Raw genomic sequence first — 15,711 nt, forward strand, 5'->3', positions numbered from 1 at the left:
GAGGGAGAGTGGGAGGCATAGGAAGGAGGCAGAGGCACAGTCTGCTTTTTTCTGTAGTTGCTCAGTTAATCAGTCAGCTGTGTGGGTATCTTTCTTTGGTTTATGTGATACACCAGCAACCACTAACTTCTACATCGGGGGAGTGTCAATCACCAGTTGGGATCAATTCAGTTTTCCATTCGGTTAATTCTGAATTTTTGCCCAGTGTTTTCTCTGAGGATTTTTTAAAGGAATTAGTTTAATTTCAGTTCACTTCCTGGATTTACTGAACTGAAAAGTGAACTGAATGAACCCCAACCATGGAGTGAATATTCTAATCTGTTACCCTGTTGACTGTTAGGTGCCTGAGCCGACTCGTTCCTCTGTCGAGCTCCCATTACTGTATATCCATCCAGTCTAACACCAAAGTCATCAAATCAAGCTTTAATACCTTGATCCTGCTATGTACTTAGTAGATTACTAAGCATGCAGTTGAAATGCAATGGTGGTCTGTCTGTCTCTGTCTGTGTGTCTCTGTGTGTTGGTGTGTGTTCAACACACTACAGTACATAGCTACTCTCTGATCGCTGAGGCATCAGGTGTTGATAGTAGTGAATGAACACAGGCCTCTCTATCACTCTCACTATCATATACACACTCTCTCTCTGTCTCTTTATCCCACTCCCTCACACACACATCCGTATCTCTACCCTGTCAGTCTACTCAAACTGTCTATCCTGTCAGATCAGGTCCCGGCTATAATCAGGTTAGATTAATCTAGATCACTCAACACTAAACACACTGATGAGCGTGTGTGGGCAGTTTGTGTGTGTATTTCTTTATCGCTGGTATCTGATAAGAACAAGGGTTAAGTGTGTTTGGACCGTATGGGTGTGTGTGCATGTGTGTTATGTTATCACTGGTATCCGTTAATGCGGTAGATTTTAGGTGCATTATTGTCTGTCAATGTGGTGTGTGTGTGTGTTGGCCTCAGTGGCATGCATTCAGTCGCGTGTTGTCACCCACGTACATCTATTTTGTGTGTGTGTGTGTGCAGGGGCTCGTGTTACACAGCCCTGTAAGCAGCCCTGTTTTGTCACAGTGGATAATTCTAGATGAGGTCTGAAACTTTCAACAGGTTGTCAGGTATTCGGAAAAGGGAAAGGTGGGGGGGGGGGGTACCTAGTCAGTTGTACAACTGAATGCCTTCAACTGAAATGCGTCTTCCGCATTTAACCCAACCCCTCTGAATCAGAGAGGTGCGGGGGGCTGCCTTAATTGACATCTTTGGCACCAGGGGAATTAGGCACACTTTCCACCGTACCTATCCACACACGCACGCAGGCCTCACCATACGCCCTCTGTGTTGCATACTGCATAGGACAGATGAGAGAGAGGTGAGGTGGTTCCAGGGTAGTTCCTGTTATTTAACCCACCTAGATTGTCACGGTTACAGCGGGCTGGAGATGGGAATATAGGCAGCTACTCTGTAGGACGGATCTCAATGTTATATTTATTATATTACATTATACTGAACATACTCAATATTATCGTGCTATTACGCATCATGCAAACAAATGTTGCTGCGAGCAGATAGCAGAGATTTAACTCTCCAAGTTAGGGAGGTTGCGGGGAGGCTTTGAGGAGGTTGTGGGTTGGGGAGGCTTTAAGGAGGTTGTGTGGAGGTTGTGGGGAGGTTATATTGAGGGAGAGGGCGCCAGGAGCAGCTCTCAACACTGCTGACTCATCCTACCCCTGACTGAGAGAGCAGACGTTTTCTCTCTCTCCCTCCGTCCCCCTCTCTTTCTTTCTCTCCGCATCTCTCCTGAGTATCGGGGCTACTGGGTCAGTGTACTGAAGTAGCATCATGCAATCCTCTCTAAAAGAAACATGGTGCTATTTTCCTCAATCACCTGAGTCCTTTCATGTCACTGATTAAAGATGGTACTCGTCAACGAATCCCTTCATTTCACTGATTACAGGTCAAGAGATTTGATATGATGGGTCACACTAATACTTGAATAATGTGTGTGTTTTTCAGGAAAGCCATCTCGCGGTCGGGTCTCCAGCACTTGGGCCCGGTCCACAAACCCATGCCCCTCATCACTAACGGACCATCCAAGGAGATACGCACGTCCGTTGACTGGACAGTGAGTCACACACACAAACAAACACACACACACACACACACACGGAAAAAAAACACATGATTTCACCTGTTGAATTTCACATGTGGATCAATGTGTTTTTGGAACACTTCCCGTGTGATGACGGTTCACATGACCTTTCAACTATGGATGGAGTATTTCACCTGAGATTTCCCAGGTGATGCCCTGCAAACAAAAATCCGTTCTTAGAATACACACACAAACAGCATTTCCAACTTACATATTTGACACAGTTTGATTAGATTGTTTATTTATACAGGGCTTTTTATTCAACACGTCCTCCCTGGGATTTGAACTCACAACCTCTTGGTTCACAGCACGATGATCGACTTGCTACGCCACCATGTCTGTGTCAACGACTGATTTCACACTTTGAACTTCATATTCCATCTCAGCTTTGTTAAAAATACACTCAAGAAAAAATATGATATTTACCATAGTGATTCAGCAGTAACATTAAAGCAGAATAATATGCCCCACCAACATTAGATATCTATAGAGAAAACCCTCAAATGTCTGAAATACGTCAATTAAATCAATGATGGGAGAAAAGTCAGATTAAAGAGATTCTCTGGTACTTTTGTATACTTTTTTGAAAGTAGAACTCACGAGCCTAAAGTGGTCCCCGAAAATGACCTACTACATCACATACAGTATGTGCATCACGTCATTGCTCTCTCTCTCTCGCTCTGCTATGGGTTCATGATGTACCTCTTGCTAGCTGTCACTCATGGGGCGAGAGGCTGAAGCCCATTGGTTGAACTCGAATTGCTCGGGTTCTGGACCACATGGGGGAAAATGGAGGGAAAATGGCGCAGCACAGCTTCCAGAAAAACTGTTGCTTTCAAATGAGGGATTCCGTGGCTAATTGAGGTAAGATATTAATTCTGCTAATAGATTATGCATGAATGAACTACACATTGACACATTCAGCCCACAGCGAGAGGTCTAGAAAAGACTTACTAGTCACCAAAGTTCCGGAGCATGTCTTTAAATGAGAACTAACATAGCAGTGCGGATGGCACTCTTCTGCTAAGTGCAGATATGTATTATAGGTAATGACTGTGTATTGGACTGCTACAGAACTCTCAGTGTCAAATCCAGAGGTTGTGAGGTTGTGAGTTCAAATCCCAGATGGGATCATATTGAAAATTCATTACTAGGTGGTCATGTCAAATGTAATCATATTGTCATTGATTAAAGATTTGAACACTATTTTAGCTGAGCGGCATACAACTTACTTTAAAACTCCATACCATTTCATTCATTTCCCTTACAAATAAGCATGTGAACTTTTGCAGTTTCACGTGTTTTCACATGTTGAGCTGAAATGTTCACATGTGAAAACAAAAGAGACACGTGTGAGTTCAGTTGTTCGCATGTGAAACCATATGTTCACATGTATAAAATGTAGATGCTAACACCTTCCTTTTCACATAGAATAACGTGTTCTCACAATTGCAGTTTCGCATGTGAAAATATTTGGCATCCCTATGTTTGTCACCTGTGTAGTTTCATGTCATCACATGTTGCTTTTACATGTTGTCACATTTTATCACATTCACTTCACATAATATCACATGTGAAACACCTCATCAAGTGAAATTGGTGTGGTGTTTCTGTAAGGGCACACCCAGGGATCCCACCCGGCTATACCTGGGGAGAAATAGGTCCCTCCATGCAGGAGATTTCCTCAACGTCATTACTGGCATTTCCCTCTCTGCATGATCCACACACACACACATTCACACGCAAGCAAACACACACTCACTCACACACACACGCAAGCACGCACGCACGCACGCACGCACGCAAACACACACAAACTCACGCAAACACACACACACTCACACGCTCACACTCACACACACACACACACACACCCCGCCATTGAACTTTAATGAGCTAATGTATCAACATCATGCAGCACAGAGCGAATAATGTGATTGTGGTTGTGCTGTGCTGCTTCTCTGTGTGTGTTTGTTGAGTGTGTTTTATGTTTGATCCACACACCCTGTAGGGGAGGATATATTTCCCTCGCCCACACACTGGAATCCAATGGACAATTAGGCACATTAAACACTCATACACTGTATGTCTGCCGGGCATGTGGGAGAAGGTCTAACATGTTCCTTTCTGTGTGCTGAATTTTGTGTTGCTGTGCGTTTGTGTGTGTAGGAGACTGCTGGGAACGGAGACCACCTGTGGCTGGAGACCAGTTGTTCTGGAGAGCTGTGCTACCTTGGAGAAGACACCTGTGTACTGAAGACTGCAGTGAGTACATGGAGAGGGAGTGAGAGAGGGAGGGGGAGGCTAGAGGGGGAGACTGAGACAGAGAGAGGGATAGAGAGAGAGAGAGAGAGAGAGAGAGAGTGGAAAATAGAGACAGCGAGAGAAACAGAGGAGGGGGGTAGACTGACAGAAAGGACAAAGGACAGAAAGTGGAGAGATGAGTGAGGGAAACAGGGAGAGAAGAGACAGAAGGGCAAAGAGGAAGAGAGTGGTCAGAGGAGAGAGAGCCAGAGTGTGTGAGGAGAGAGAGCCAGAGTGTGTGAGGAGAGAGAGCCAGAGTGTGTGAGGAGAGAGAGCCAGAGTGTGTGAGGAGAGAGAGCCAGAGTGTGTGAGGAGAGAGAGCCAGAGTGTGTGAGGAGAAAGAGCCAGAGTGTGTGAGGAGAAAGAGCCAGAGTGTGTGAGGAGAAAGAGCCAGAGTGTGTGAGGAGAGAGAGCCAGAGTGTGTGAGGAGAAAGAGCCAGAGTGTGTGAGGAGAAAGAGCCAGAGTGTGTGAGGAGAAAGAGCAAGAGTGTGTGAGGAGAGAGAGCCAGAGTGTGTGAGGAGAGAGAGCCAGAGTGTGTGAGGAGAGAGAGCCAGAGTGTGTGAGGAGAGAGAGCCAGAGTGTGTGAGGAGAGAGAGCCAGAGTGTGTGAGGAGAGAGAGCCAGAGTGTGTGAGGAGAGAGAGCCAGAGTGTGTGAGGAGAGAGAGCCAGAGTGTGTGAGGAGAGAGAGCCAGAGTGTGTGAGGAGAGAGAGCCAGAGTGTGTGAAGAGAGAGAGCCAGAGTGTGTGAAGAGAGAGAGCCAGAGTGTGTGAGAGAGAGAGAGCCAGTGTGTGAGGACAGAGAGCCAGAGTGTGTGAGGACAGAGAGCCAGAGTGTGTGAGGACAGAGAGCCAGAGTGTGTGAGGACAGAGAGCCAGAGTGTGTGAGGAGAGAGAGCCAGAGTGTGTGAGGAGAGAGAGCCAGAGTGTGTGAGGAGAGAGAGCCAGAGTGTGTGATGAGAGAGAGCCAGAGTGTGTGAGGAGAGAGAGCCAGAGTGTGTGAGGAGAGAGAGCCAGAGTGTGTGAGGAGAGAGAGCCAGAGTGTGTGAGGAGAGAGAGCCAGAGTGTGTGAGGAGAGAGAGCCAGAGTGTGTGAGGAGAGAGAGCCAGAGTGTGTGAGGACAGAGTGTGTGAGGAGAGAGAGCCAGAGTGTGTGAGGAGAGAGAGCCAGAGTGTGTGAGGAGAGAGAGCCAGAGTGTGTGAGGAGAGAGAGCCAGAGTGTGTGAGGAGAGAGAGCCAGAGTGTGTGAGGAGAGAGAGCCAGAGTGTGTGAGGAGAGAGAGCCAGAGTGTGTGAGGAGAGAGAGCCAGAGTGTGTGAGGAGAGAGAGCCAGAGTGTGTGAGGACAGAGTGTGTGAGGAGAGAGAGCCAGAGTGTGTGAGGAGAGAGAGCCAGAGTGTGTGAGGAGAGAGAGCCAGAGTGTGTGAGGAGAGAGAGCCAGAGTGTGTGAGGAGAGAGTACACGCAATGCCGTCAGGGGTACGCCAAATAAAAATGGGATTCAAATTTTTTACAACTTTTTCTTCCTTCACATTTTCAAACAGTCCATTTATAATTTCCAATGGGGCCATTCATTTGGGTGAGGTTTTTTTCTTGCCTGAGTAGCCTCGTTTCACTGCCAAAAATCAAATGAAACCATCTAGTGTTCAGCGAAGTAACAACACAATGTCAAATACAGGAAGCCTCGTCAAATAATTAACATCCAATCACATTAACCGTTACTCTTTCACGGGAATTACACTAATGGTCTGTATGTAGCCAAACGTAGCTGCAGCTCATGTTGGTATCTGTACTGATGGAGCAAAAGCCATGACAGGGAGACATAGTGGACAACGCATGTGCAAGCAGTTGCTCCCGACGCCACTTGGGTACACTGCAGCATCCACCGAGAGGCTCTTGCTGCCAAGGGTATGCCTGACAGCTTGAAATACGTTTTGGACACTACAGTGAAAATGGTTAACCTAGTTAAAGCAAGGCCCCTGAACTTTCATGTATTTTCTGCACTATGCAATGATATGGGCAGCGACCATGTAACACTTTTACTACGTACAGAAGTGCGCTGGTTATCAAGGGGCAAAGTATTGACACATTTTTTTAAAATGAAGAGACCAGCTTAAAGTTTTCTTTCCTGACCACAACTTTCACTTGTCTGACCGCTTGCATGGTGACGAGTTTCTCACGCGACTGGCCTATCTGGGTGATGTTATTTCTCGCCTGAGTGATCTGAATCTAGGATTACAGGGACTCTCCGCAACTATATTCAATGTGCGGAACAAAATTTAGTCTATGATTGAGAAGTTGGAGCTCTTCTCTGTCTGCATTAACAAGTACAACACACAGGACTTTCCATCATTGTATGATTGTTTGTGTGCAAATGAACTCAAGCTTAAGGACAATGTCAAATGTGATACAGCGAAGCACCTGAGTGAATTGGATGCACATTTACACGGGTTCTTTCCCGAAACGGATGACACAAACAACTGGATTCGTTATCCCTTTCATGCCCTGCCTCCAGTCCACGTACCGATATCTGAACAAGAGAGCCTCATCGAAGTTGCAACAAGCAGTTCTGTGAAAATTTTATTTACTGCCAGATTTCTGGATTGGGCTGCACTCAGAGTATCCTTCCTTGGCAGGTCGCGCTGTTAAGACACTGATGCCCTTTGCAACCACGTACCTATGTGAGAGTGGATTCTCTGCCCTCACTAGCATGAAAACTAAATACAGGCACAGACTGTGGAAAATGATTTAAGGCTGAGACTCTCTCCAATACAATCCAACATTTCGATGAACTCAATGTAAGATGGTTAAATAAAGAGCAAAAATATTGATAATTATTATATTATTATTTGTGCCCTGGTCCTATAAGAGCTCTTTGTCACTTCCCACGAGCCGGGTTGTGACAAAAACTCACACTCATTCTTATGTTTAATAAATGTATCATATAGTGTGTGTGTGGCAGGCTTACAATGATGGAAAAAAAACAACATTTGAGAGTGTGCTAACCCTGGTGCTAGAGGGGGTAAGCAGCTGGAGGTTGAATGTTTGAAGGGGTACGGGACTACAAAAAGTTTGGGAACCACTGCTCTAGAGAGATGACTTTGATCATGAAATAGGATAAGAAATAGCTTTGACACTATCTGCAGTAGTAATCTCTAACATTACCTTTAAAGCCCTGTGTCGTCAACATTCAGTTTTGCCTGTGTTTTATATCATTATTGTACAAGTGCAGTGATCTGTGAGCTACTCTGACAGCTGGTGCTTAAAAGTTAGTGAGGGAGATATGAGTCTCCAGCTTCAGTGATTTTTTAAAAATTTGTTCCAGTCATTGGCAGCAGAGAACTGGAAGGAAAGGCGACCAAATGAGGAATTGGCTTTGGGGGTGACCAGAGAAATATACCTGCTGGAGCGCGTGCTATGGGTGGGTGCTGCTATGGTAACCAGTGAGCTGAGATAAGGCGGGGCTTTACCTAGCAAAGACTTATAGATGACCTGGAGCCAGTGGATTTGGCGATGAATATGAAGCGAGGGCCAGCCAACGAGAGCATACAGGTCGCAGTGATGGGTAGTATATGGGACTTTGGTGACAAAATGGATGGCACTGTGATAGACTGCATCCAATTTGCTGAGTAGAGTGTTGGAGGCTATTTTGTAAATGACATCGCTGAAGTCAAGGATCGGTAGGATGGTCAGTTTTACGAGGGTATGTTTGGCAGCATGAGTGAAGAATGCTTTGTTGCGAAATAGGAAGCCGATTCTAGATTTAATTTTGGATTGGAGATGCTTAATGTGAGTCTGGAAGGAGAGTTTACTGTCTAATCAGACACCTAGGTATTCGTAGATGTCCACATATTCTAAGTCAGAGCCGTCCAGAGTAGTGATGCTGGACGGGTGGGCAGGTGCTGGTAGCGATCGGTTGAAGAGCATGCATTTAGTTTGACTTGCATTTAAGAGCAGTTGGAGGCCACGGAAGAAGAGTTGAATGGCATTGAAGCTCGTCTGGAGGTTAGTTAACACAGTGTCCAAAGAGGGGCCAGAATTATACAGAATAGTGTCGTCTGCGTAAAGGTAGATCAGAGAATCACCAGCAGCAAGAGCGACATCATTGATGTATACAGAGAAAAGAGTCAGCCCGAGGTTGAACCCTGTGGCACCCCCATAGAGACTGCCAGAGGTCCTCTAACAGGCCCTCTCTGCCAATAACAACAACTTGTCTGTTTTCCCTTCCCAACTCAGACCACTCCAAGAAAAAGTATTGCATAAGATATTGCTTTTAGGAAAAAAATCTAATTCCATCCAATTTGCGACAGATTTTTATGCAAATATTCTAAAGTCTGCATAAAACAATATGCGCATTTTCCTACCAGAGATGTCTTTCCATCAGACAGACTTTTTTTGCTGATAAAAGGCTGTGCGTGATGACGTAGTGCACATACAAATAACGTTACATTCCCATGTACCGAATTAAAAATGAAATGGGGTTTCCATCACAATTTCAAATCTACTGATGGTTTGATCACAAAAACTGTTGCGTTATATAGGAAAACTCTGGTCTTCACAAACGCTCTCCAGCCAACAGCTCATAGATACAGTGGGAGTAGGCTACCTACAGTGTATTATGAGATTATGGATAAAAGCGATATTATGTCTTTGTCAAACGGCAGCCAAACATCGATTATCATGTCACCAGAATAAGACCCTCAATATTTATTGGAAAGCAACATCAAGCTCATCGCTGTGCGTATTCATCTCCCTGTGAAATTCATCATGACTTATTTCATCTGTAGCCTAATAAACCGCAAGGCTTTCCCGAGTTCTAGTGGGAGGACCACACACCATGTCTTCGCGTGACTCCCAAGTTTTACTTCGATATGATGGTTAATAGTATGTCAATATTTGCGCATAAAGGCGGTTCCACCACCATTTCTTGCATAATACATTTTACCGACACAAAAGGTACCCACCGGTCGAACGAACAAATTGTCAGTCCGCATTTATAATACTGTACGGCTATTTCATGTTTCCATCAGCCCGGTCGTGACTTTTTTCCTGCGTCAGGTAATTCATCGCATTAAATGGTTGGATGCAAACCTGGTTAGTAAGGTTGTTACCCAGAAATGATCTGATATTGATAAAAAAATGGCTGCATTTGGCCTTTAATATCTCTTAGTGGAGAGGCCACAAACACTGTCATTAGTCTGAATAGGATAGAGGCTGGTAAGAGCAGGCCAAAATGTAATCTCTCTCTAGTTTCCCCATCTGTCTCTCTCCCTTTTCCCCCCTCTCCCTCTTTCTCTCTCTTCCTCTCTCCCTCTCTCTCTCTCAATTTCAATTTAATTCAATTTAAGGGCTTTATTGGCATGGGAAACATATGTTTACATTGCCAAAGCACGTGAAATAGATGAAAAAAGTGAAATAAACAATAAATGCATCTCTTCCTCTCTCTATGTCAAGTTCCTCTCTAACACATTATGGCCTTAATACGTGTTTGATGTTTTTTTCAAGCGTAGACAACTATTTTATTGTGACTTGGTCCGAGCTGTCTGATTTATCCGATTGTATGTGTGTGTGTGTGTGTGTGTGTGTGTGTGTGTCTACGTGAGTCTCACTGCTTTCTCTGGTGTGTGTGTGTGTCCTCTCTTTTAAGAAGTCTGCCCCCAGGAGGAAGTGCGGAGCGTGTAAGATCGTAGTCCACACCGCCTGCATCGAGCAGCTCGACAAGGTAACACACACACACATTGCAATTCTCCCTTTCAACAAGTCAATCCGATAAAGCACACCTGGCGCTACATCCTTACCATCTCTCACTGCCCCCACCCTCTCCTTCTCTCTCAGATTAACTTCCGCTGTAAGCCAACGTTTAGAGAAGGAGGCTCTCGCTGCCTCAGAGATGTGAGTAGGCAATCTGATGATGGTGTGTCTCTGATATGTGTGTGTGTGTTTGTGTGTGAGAACTGCTGTATATGTCCGTCTCTGACTGCTCTCTTTTCTTTCCCTCTCCCTTGTCTTCTGCAGAATATGTTGAGGCATCACTGGGTGCACCGGCGCCGCCAAGAGGGGAAATGCAGACAGTGTGGGAAGGTAAGACACCTACTGTACACCTGAAGGATATGCACCCTGTCTATTGTGTATATCTCGAATGAATAACACGATACATCCTGTGTATCCGGTAGAGCTTCCAGCAGAAGTTCTTCCACAGTAAAGAGATTGTGGCCATCAGCTGCTCCTGGTGCAAACAAGCTGTGAGTAGTGTCTTGTGTGTTTCTCTGTGTGTTTGTATGTGTGTGTGTGTTTGTGTATTGGGGATGTGTGTGTATGTTCTTCTCTATTAGAGTGTCTGTATGAGTTAGTAGCGGTCACTACAGACCCCTAACCCCGTCTCCTCCCTCTCTCCTCTCTCCCCTCCTCCTCTCCTCTCTCCCCTCCTCCTCTCCTCTCCTGTCCCCCTCAGTTCCATAACAAGGTGACGTGTTTCCAGCTACATCAGATTGAGGAGCCCTGTTCTCTGGGGGCTCATGCCGGGGTCATCGTCCCCCCCTCCTGGATCATCAAAGTCAGGAAGCCACAGGTGAGAACACAACACACACACAAACCCTGTCACAGATTCACACACGCACGTAGCTCAACCGCAGCTCAACCACCGGCTTAACCCTAGAGCACACACACAGTCCAACAGGGAGCCTTCACGTCACATCACAGCCAAACAGCCAGGATTGGAGAAGACCCACATGCTTGGGCACGCACTCCTTTACAGACTCCTTTACAGACTCCTTTACACACTCCTTTACAGACTCCTTTACAGACTCCTTTACATACTCATTTACACACGCCTTTACAGACTCCTTTACAAACTCCTTTACAGACTCATTTACAGACTCCTTTACAGACTCCTTTACGCACTCCTTTACACACTCCTTTACATACTCCTTTATGCACTCCTTTACAGACTCCTTTACGCACTCCTTTACAGACTCCTTTACACACTCCTTTACACACTCCTTTACATACTCCTTTACATACTCCTTTACAGACTCCTTTACAGACTCCTTTACGGACTCCTTTACGGACTCCTTTACATACTCCTTTACAGACTCCTTTACAGACTCCTTTACACACTCCTTTACAGACTCCTTTACAGACTCCTTTACAGACTCCTTTACGCACTCCTTTACACACTCCTTTACATACTCCTTTACGCACTCCTTTACAGACTCCTTTACGCACTCCTTTACAGACTCCTTTACACACTCCTTTACACACTCCTTTACATACTCCTTTACATACTCCTTTACAGACTCCTTTACAGACTCCTTTACGGACTCCTTTACATACTCCTTTACATACTCCTTTACAGACTCCTTTACAGACTCCTTTACACACTCCTTTACAGACTCCTTTACAGACTCCTTTACAGACTCCTTTACGCACTCCTTTACACACTCCTTTACATACTCCTTTACGCACTCCTTTACAGACTCCTTTACGCACTCCTTTACAGACTCCTTTACACACTCCTTTACACACTCCTTTACAGACTCCTTTACAGACTCCTTTACAGACTCCTTTACAGACTCCTTTACGGACTCCTTTACATACTCATTTACACACTCCTTTACAGACTCCTTTACAGACTCCTTTACAGACTCCTTTACAGACTCCTTTACACACTCCTTTACAGACTCCTTTACACACTCCTTCACATACTCCTTTACAGACTCCTTTACGCACTCATTTACACATTCATGTACGCACTCCTTTACAGACTCCTTTACAGATTCCTTTACAGACTCCTTTACGCACTCCTTTACAAACTCCTTTAAAGACTCCTTTATGCACTCCTTTACAGACTCCTTTATGCACTCCTTTACAGACTCCTTTACGCACTCCTTTACACACTCCTTTACAGACTCCTTTATGCACTCCTTTACATACTCCTTTACAGACTCCTTTATGCAGTCCTTTACGCACTCCTTTACAGACTCCTTTACGCAGTCCTTTACGCACTCCTTTACAGACTCCTTTACAGACTCCTTTATGCACTCCTTAACAGACTACGCACTCCTTTACAGACTCCTTTACAGACTCCTTTACAGACTCCTTTACATACTCCTTTACAGACTCCTTTACACACTCCTTTACATACTCCTTTATGCACTCCTTTACAGACTCCTTTACGCACTCCTTTACAGACTCATTTACGCACTCCTTTACAGACTCCTTTGCACACCTCTTCACATACTCCTTTACAGACTCCTTTACGCACTCATTTACGCATTCATTTACGCACTCCTTTACAGACTCCTTTACAGACTCCTTTACACACTCCTTTATGCAGTCCTTTACACACTCCTTTACAGACTCCTTTACGCAGTCCTTTACGCACTCCTTTACACACTCCGTTACACACTCCTTTACAGACTCCTTTACATACTCCTTTACAGACTCCTTTACGCACTCATTTACGCACTCCTTTGCAGACTCCTTTGCAGACTCCTTTACAGACTCCTTTACACACTCCTTTACAGACTCCTTTATGCACTCCTTTACAGACTCCTTTACGCACTCCTTTACAGACTCCTTTACAGACTCCTTTATGCACTCCTTTACAGACTACACACTCCTTTACAGACTCCTTTACACACTCCTTTACATACTCCTTTACAGACTCCTTTACACAATCCTTTACAGACTCCTTTATAGACTCCTTTACACACTAATTTACAGACTCCTTTACACACTCCTTTACACACTCCTTTACACACTTATTTACAGACAGCTTTACACACCCCTTTACACACTCCTTTACAGACTCCTTTACAGACTCCTTTACAGACTCCTTTACAGACTCCTTTACACACTCCTTTACACACTTCTTTACACACTCCTTTACAGACTCCTTTACAGACTCCTTTGCAGACTCCTTTACAGACTCCTTTACAGACTCCTTTACAGACTCCTTTACAGACTCCTTTACAGACTCCTTTACGGACTCCTTTACATACTCATTTACACACTCCTTTACAGACTCCTTTACAGACTCCTTTACAGACTCCTTTACACACTCCTTTACACACTCCTTTACAGACTCCTTTACACACTCCTCCACATACTCCTTTACAGACTCCTTTACGCACTCATTTACACATTCATGTACGCACTCCTTTACAGACTCCTTTACAGACTCCTTTACATACTCCTTTACAAACTCCTTTAAAGACTCCTTTATGCACTCCTTTACAGACTCCTTTATGCACTCCTTTACAGACTCCTTTACGCACTCCTTTACACACTCCTTTACAGACTCCTTTATGCACTCCTTTACATACTCCTTTACAGACTCCTTTATGCAGTCCTTTACGCACTCCTTTACAGACTCCTTTACGCAGTCCTTTACGCACTCCTTTACAGACTCCTTTACAGACTCCTTTATGCACTCCTTAACAGACTACGCACTCCTTTACAGACTCCTTTACAGACTCCTTTACACACTCCTTTACATACTCCTTTACAGACTCCTTTACGCACTCCTTTACACACTCCTTTACATACTCCTTTATGCACTCCTTTACAGACTCCTTTACGCACTCCTTTACAGACTCATTTACGCACTCCTTTACAGACTCCTTTGCACACTTCTTTACACACTCCTTTACACACTTATTTACAGACAGCTTTACACACCCCTTTACACACTCCTTTACAGACTCCTTTACAGACTCCTTTACAGACTCCTTTACAGACTCCTTTACAGACTCCTTTACACACTTCTTTACACACTCCTTTACAGACTCCTTTACAGACTCCTTTGCAGACTCCTTTGCAGACTCCTTTACAGACTCCTTTACATACTCCTTTACAGACTCCTTTACAGACTCCTTTACAGACTCCTTTACATACTCATTTACACACTCCTTTACAGACTCCTTTACAGACTCCTTTACAGACTCCTTTACACACTCCTTTACACACTCCTTTACAGACTCCTTTACACACTCCTTTACAGACTCCTTTACACACTCCTTTACAGACTCCTTTACGCACTCATTTACACATTCATGTACGCACTCCTTTACAGACTCCTTTACAGACTCCTTTACATACTCCTTTACAAACTCCTTTAAAGACTCCTTTATGCACTCCTTTACAGACTCCTTTATGCACTCCTTTACAGACTCCTTTACGCACTCCTTTACACACTCCTTTACAGACTCCTTTATGCACTCCTTTACAGACTACGCACTCCTTTACAGACTCCTTTACACACTCCTTTACACAATCCTTTACAGACTCCTTTATAGACTCCTTTACACACTAATTTACAGACTCCTTTACACACTCCTTTACACACTCCTTTACACACTTATTTACAGACAGCTTTACACACCCCTTTACACACTCCTTTACAGAGTCCTTTACAGACTCCTTTACAGAGTCCTTTACAGACTCCTTTACAGACTCCTTTACAGACTCCTTTACACACTTCTTTACACACTCCTTTACAGACTCCTTTACAGACTCCTTTGCAGACTCCTTTGCAGACTCCTTTACAGACTCCTTTACATACTCCTTTACAGACTCCTTTACAGACTCCTTTACAGACTCCTTTACATACTCATTTACACACTCCTTTACAGACTCCTTTACAGACTCCTTTACAGACTCCTTTACACACTCCTTTACACACTCCTTTACAGACTCCTTTACACACTCCTTTACAGACTCCTTTACACACTCCTTTACAGACTCCTTTACGCACTCATTTACACATTCATGTACGCACTCCTTTACAGACTCCTTTACAGACTCCTTTACATACTCCTTTACAAACTCCTTTAAAGACTCCTTTATGCACTCCTTTACAGACTCCTTTATGCACTCCTTTACAGACTCCTTTACGCACTCCTTTACACACTCCTTTACAGACTCCTTTATGCACTCCTTTACATACTCCTTTACAGACTCCTTTATGCAGTCCTTTACGCACTCCTTTACAGACTCCTTTACAGACTCCTTTATGCACTCCTTAACAGACTACGCACTCCTTTACAGACTCCTTTACAGACTCCTTTACACACTCCTTTACATACTCCTTTACAGACTCCTTTATGCAGTCCTTTACGCACTCCTTTACAGACTCCTTTACAGACTCCTTTATGCACTCCTTAACAGACTACGCACTCCTTTACAGACTCCTTTACACACTCCTTTACATACTCCTTTACAGACTCCTTTACGCACTCCTTTACACACTCCTTTAC

The 15,711-nt window shown here is 44.4% G+C and overlaps 1 protein-coding gene across 5 annotated transcripts in view; it reads left to right on the top strand.

Annotated features, from left to right (window-relative positions):
• Nucleotides 1-15,711, top strand: part of LOC109896321 (diacylglycerol kinase iota) — a 48,746-nt gene that overhangs the window by 9,936 nt on the left and 23,099 nt on the right. For 4 of the 5 annotated variants that reach the window (XM_031831901.1, XM_031831904.1, XM_031831903.1 and 1 more), the window contains exons 2-8: nucleotides 2,021-2,129; nucleotides 4,326-4,421; nucleotides 10,101-10,175; nucleotides 10,289-10,345; nucleotides 10,469-10,534; nucleotides 10,627-10,695; nucleotides 10,905-11,021. In XM_031831901.1, coding sequence (XP_031687761.1) covers nucleotides 2,021-2,129; nucleotides 4,326-4,421; nucleotides 10,101-10,175; nucleotides 10,289-10,345; nucleotides 10,469-10,534; nucleotides 10,627-10,695; nucleotides 10,905-11,021 — 589 coding nt within the window. The remainder of the gene's footprint in view (nucleotides 1-2,020; nucleotides 2,130-4,325; nucleotides 4,422-10,100; nucleotides 10,176-10,288; nucleotides 10,346-10,468; nucleotides 10,535-10,626; nucleotides 10,696-10,904; nucleotides 11,022-15,711) is intronic. The other variant, XM_031831902.1, reaches the window with a different exon arrangement.

The sequence above is a fragment of the Oncorhynchus kisutch genome, linkage group LG9 (genome assembly GCF_002021735.2).
Source record: "Oncorhynchus kisutch isolate 150728-3 linkage group LG9, Okis_V2, whole genome shotgun sequence".
Taxonomy (NCBI): domain Eukaryota; kingdom Metazoa; phylum Chordata; class Actinopteri; order Salmoniformes; family Salmonidae; genus Oncorhynchus; species Oncorhynchus kisutch.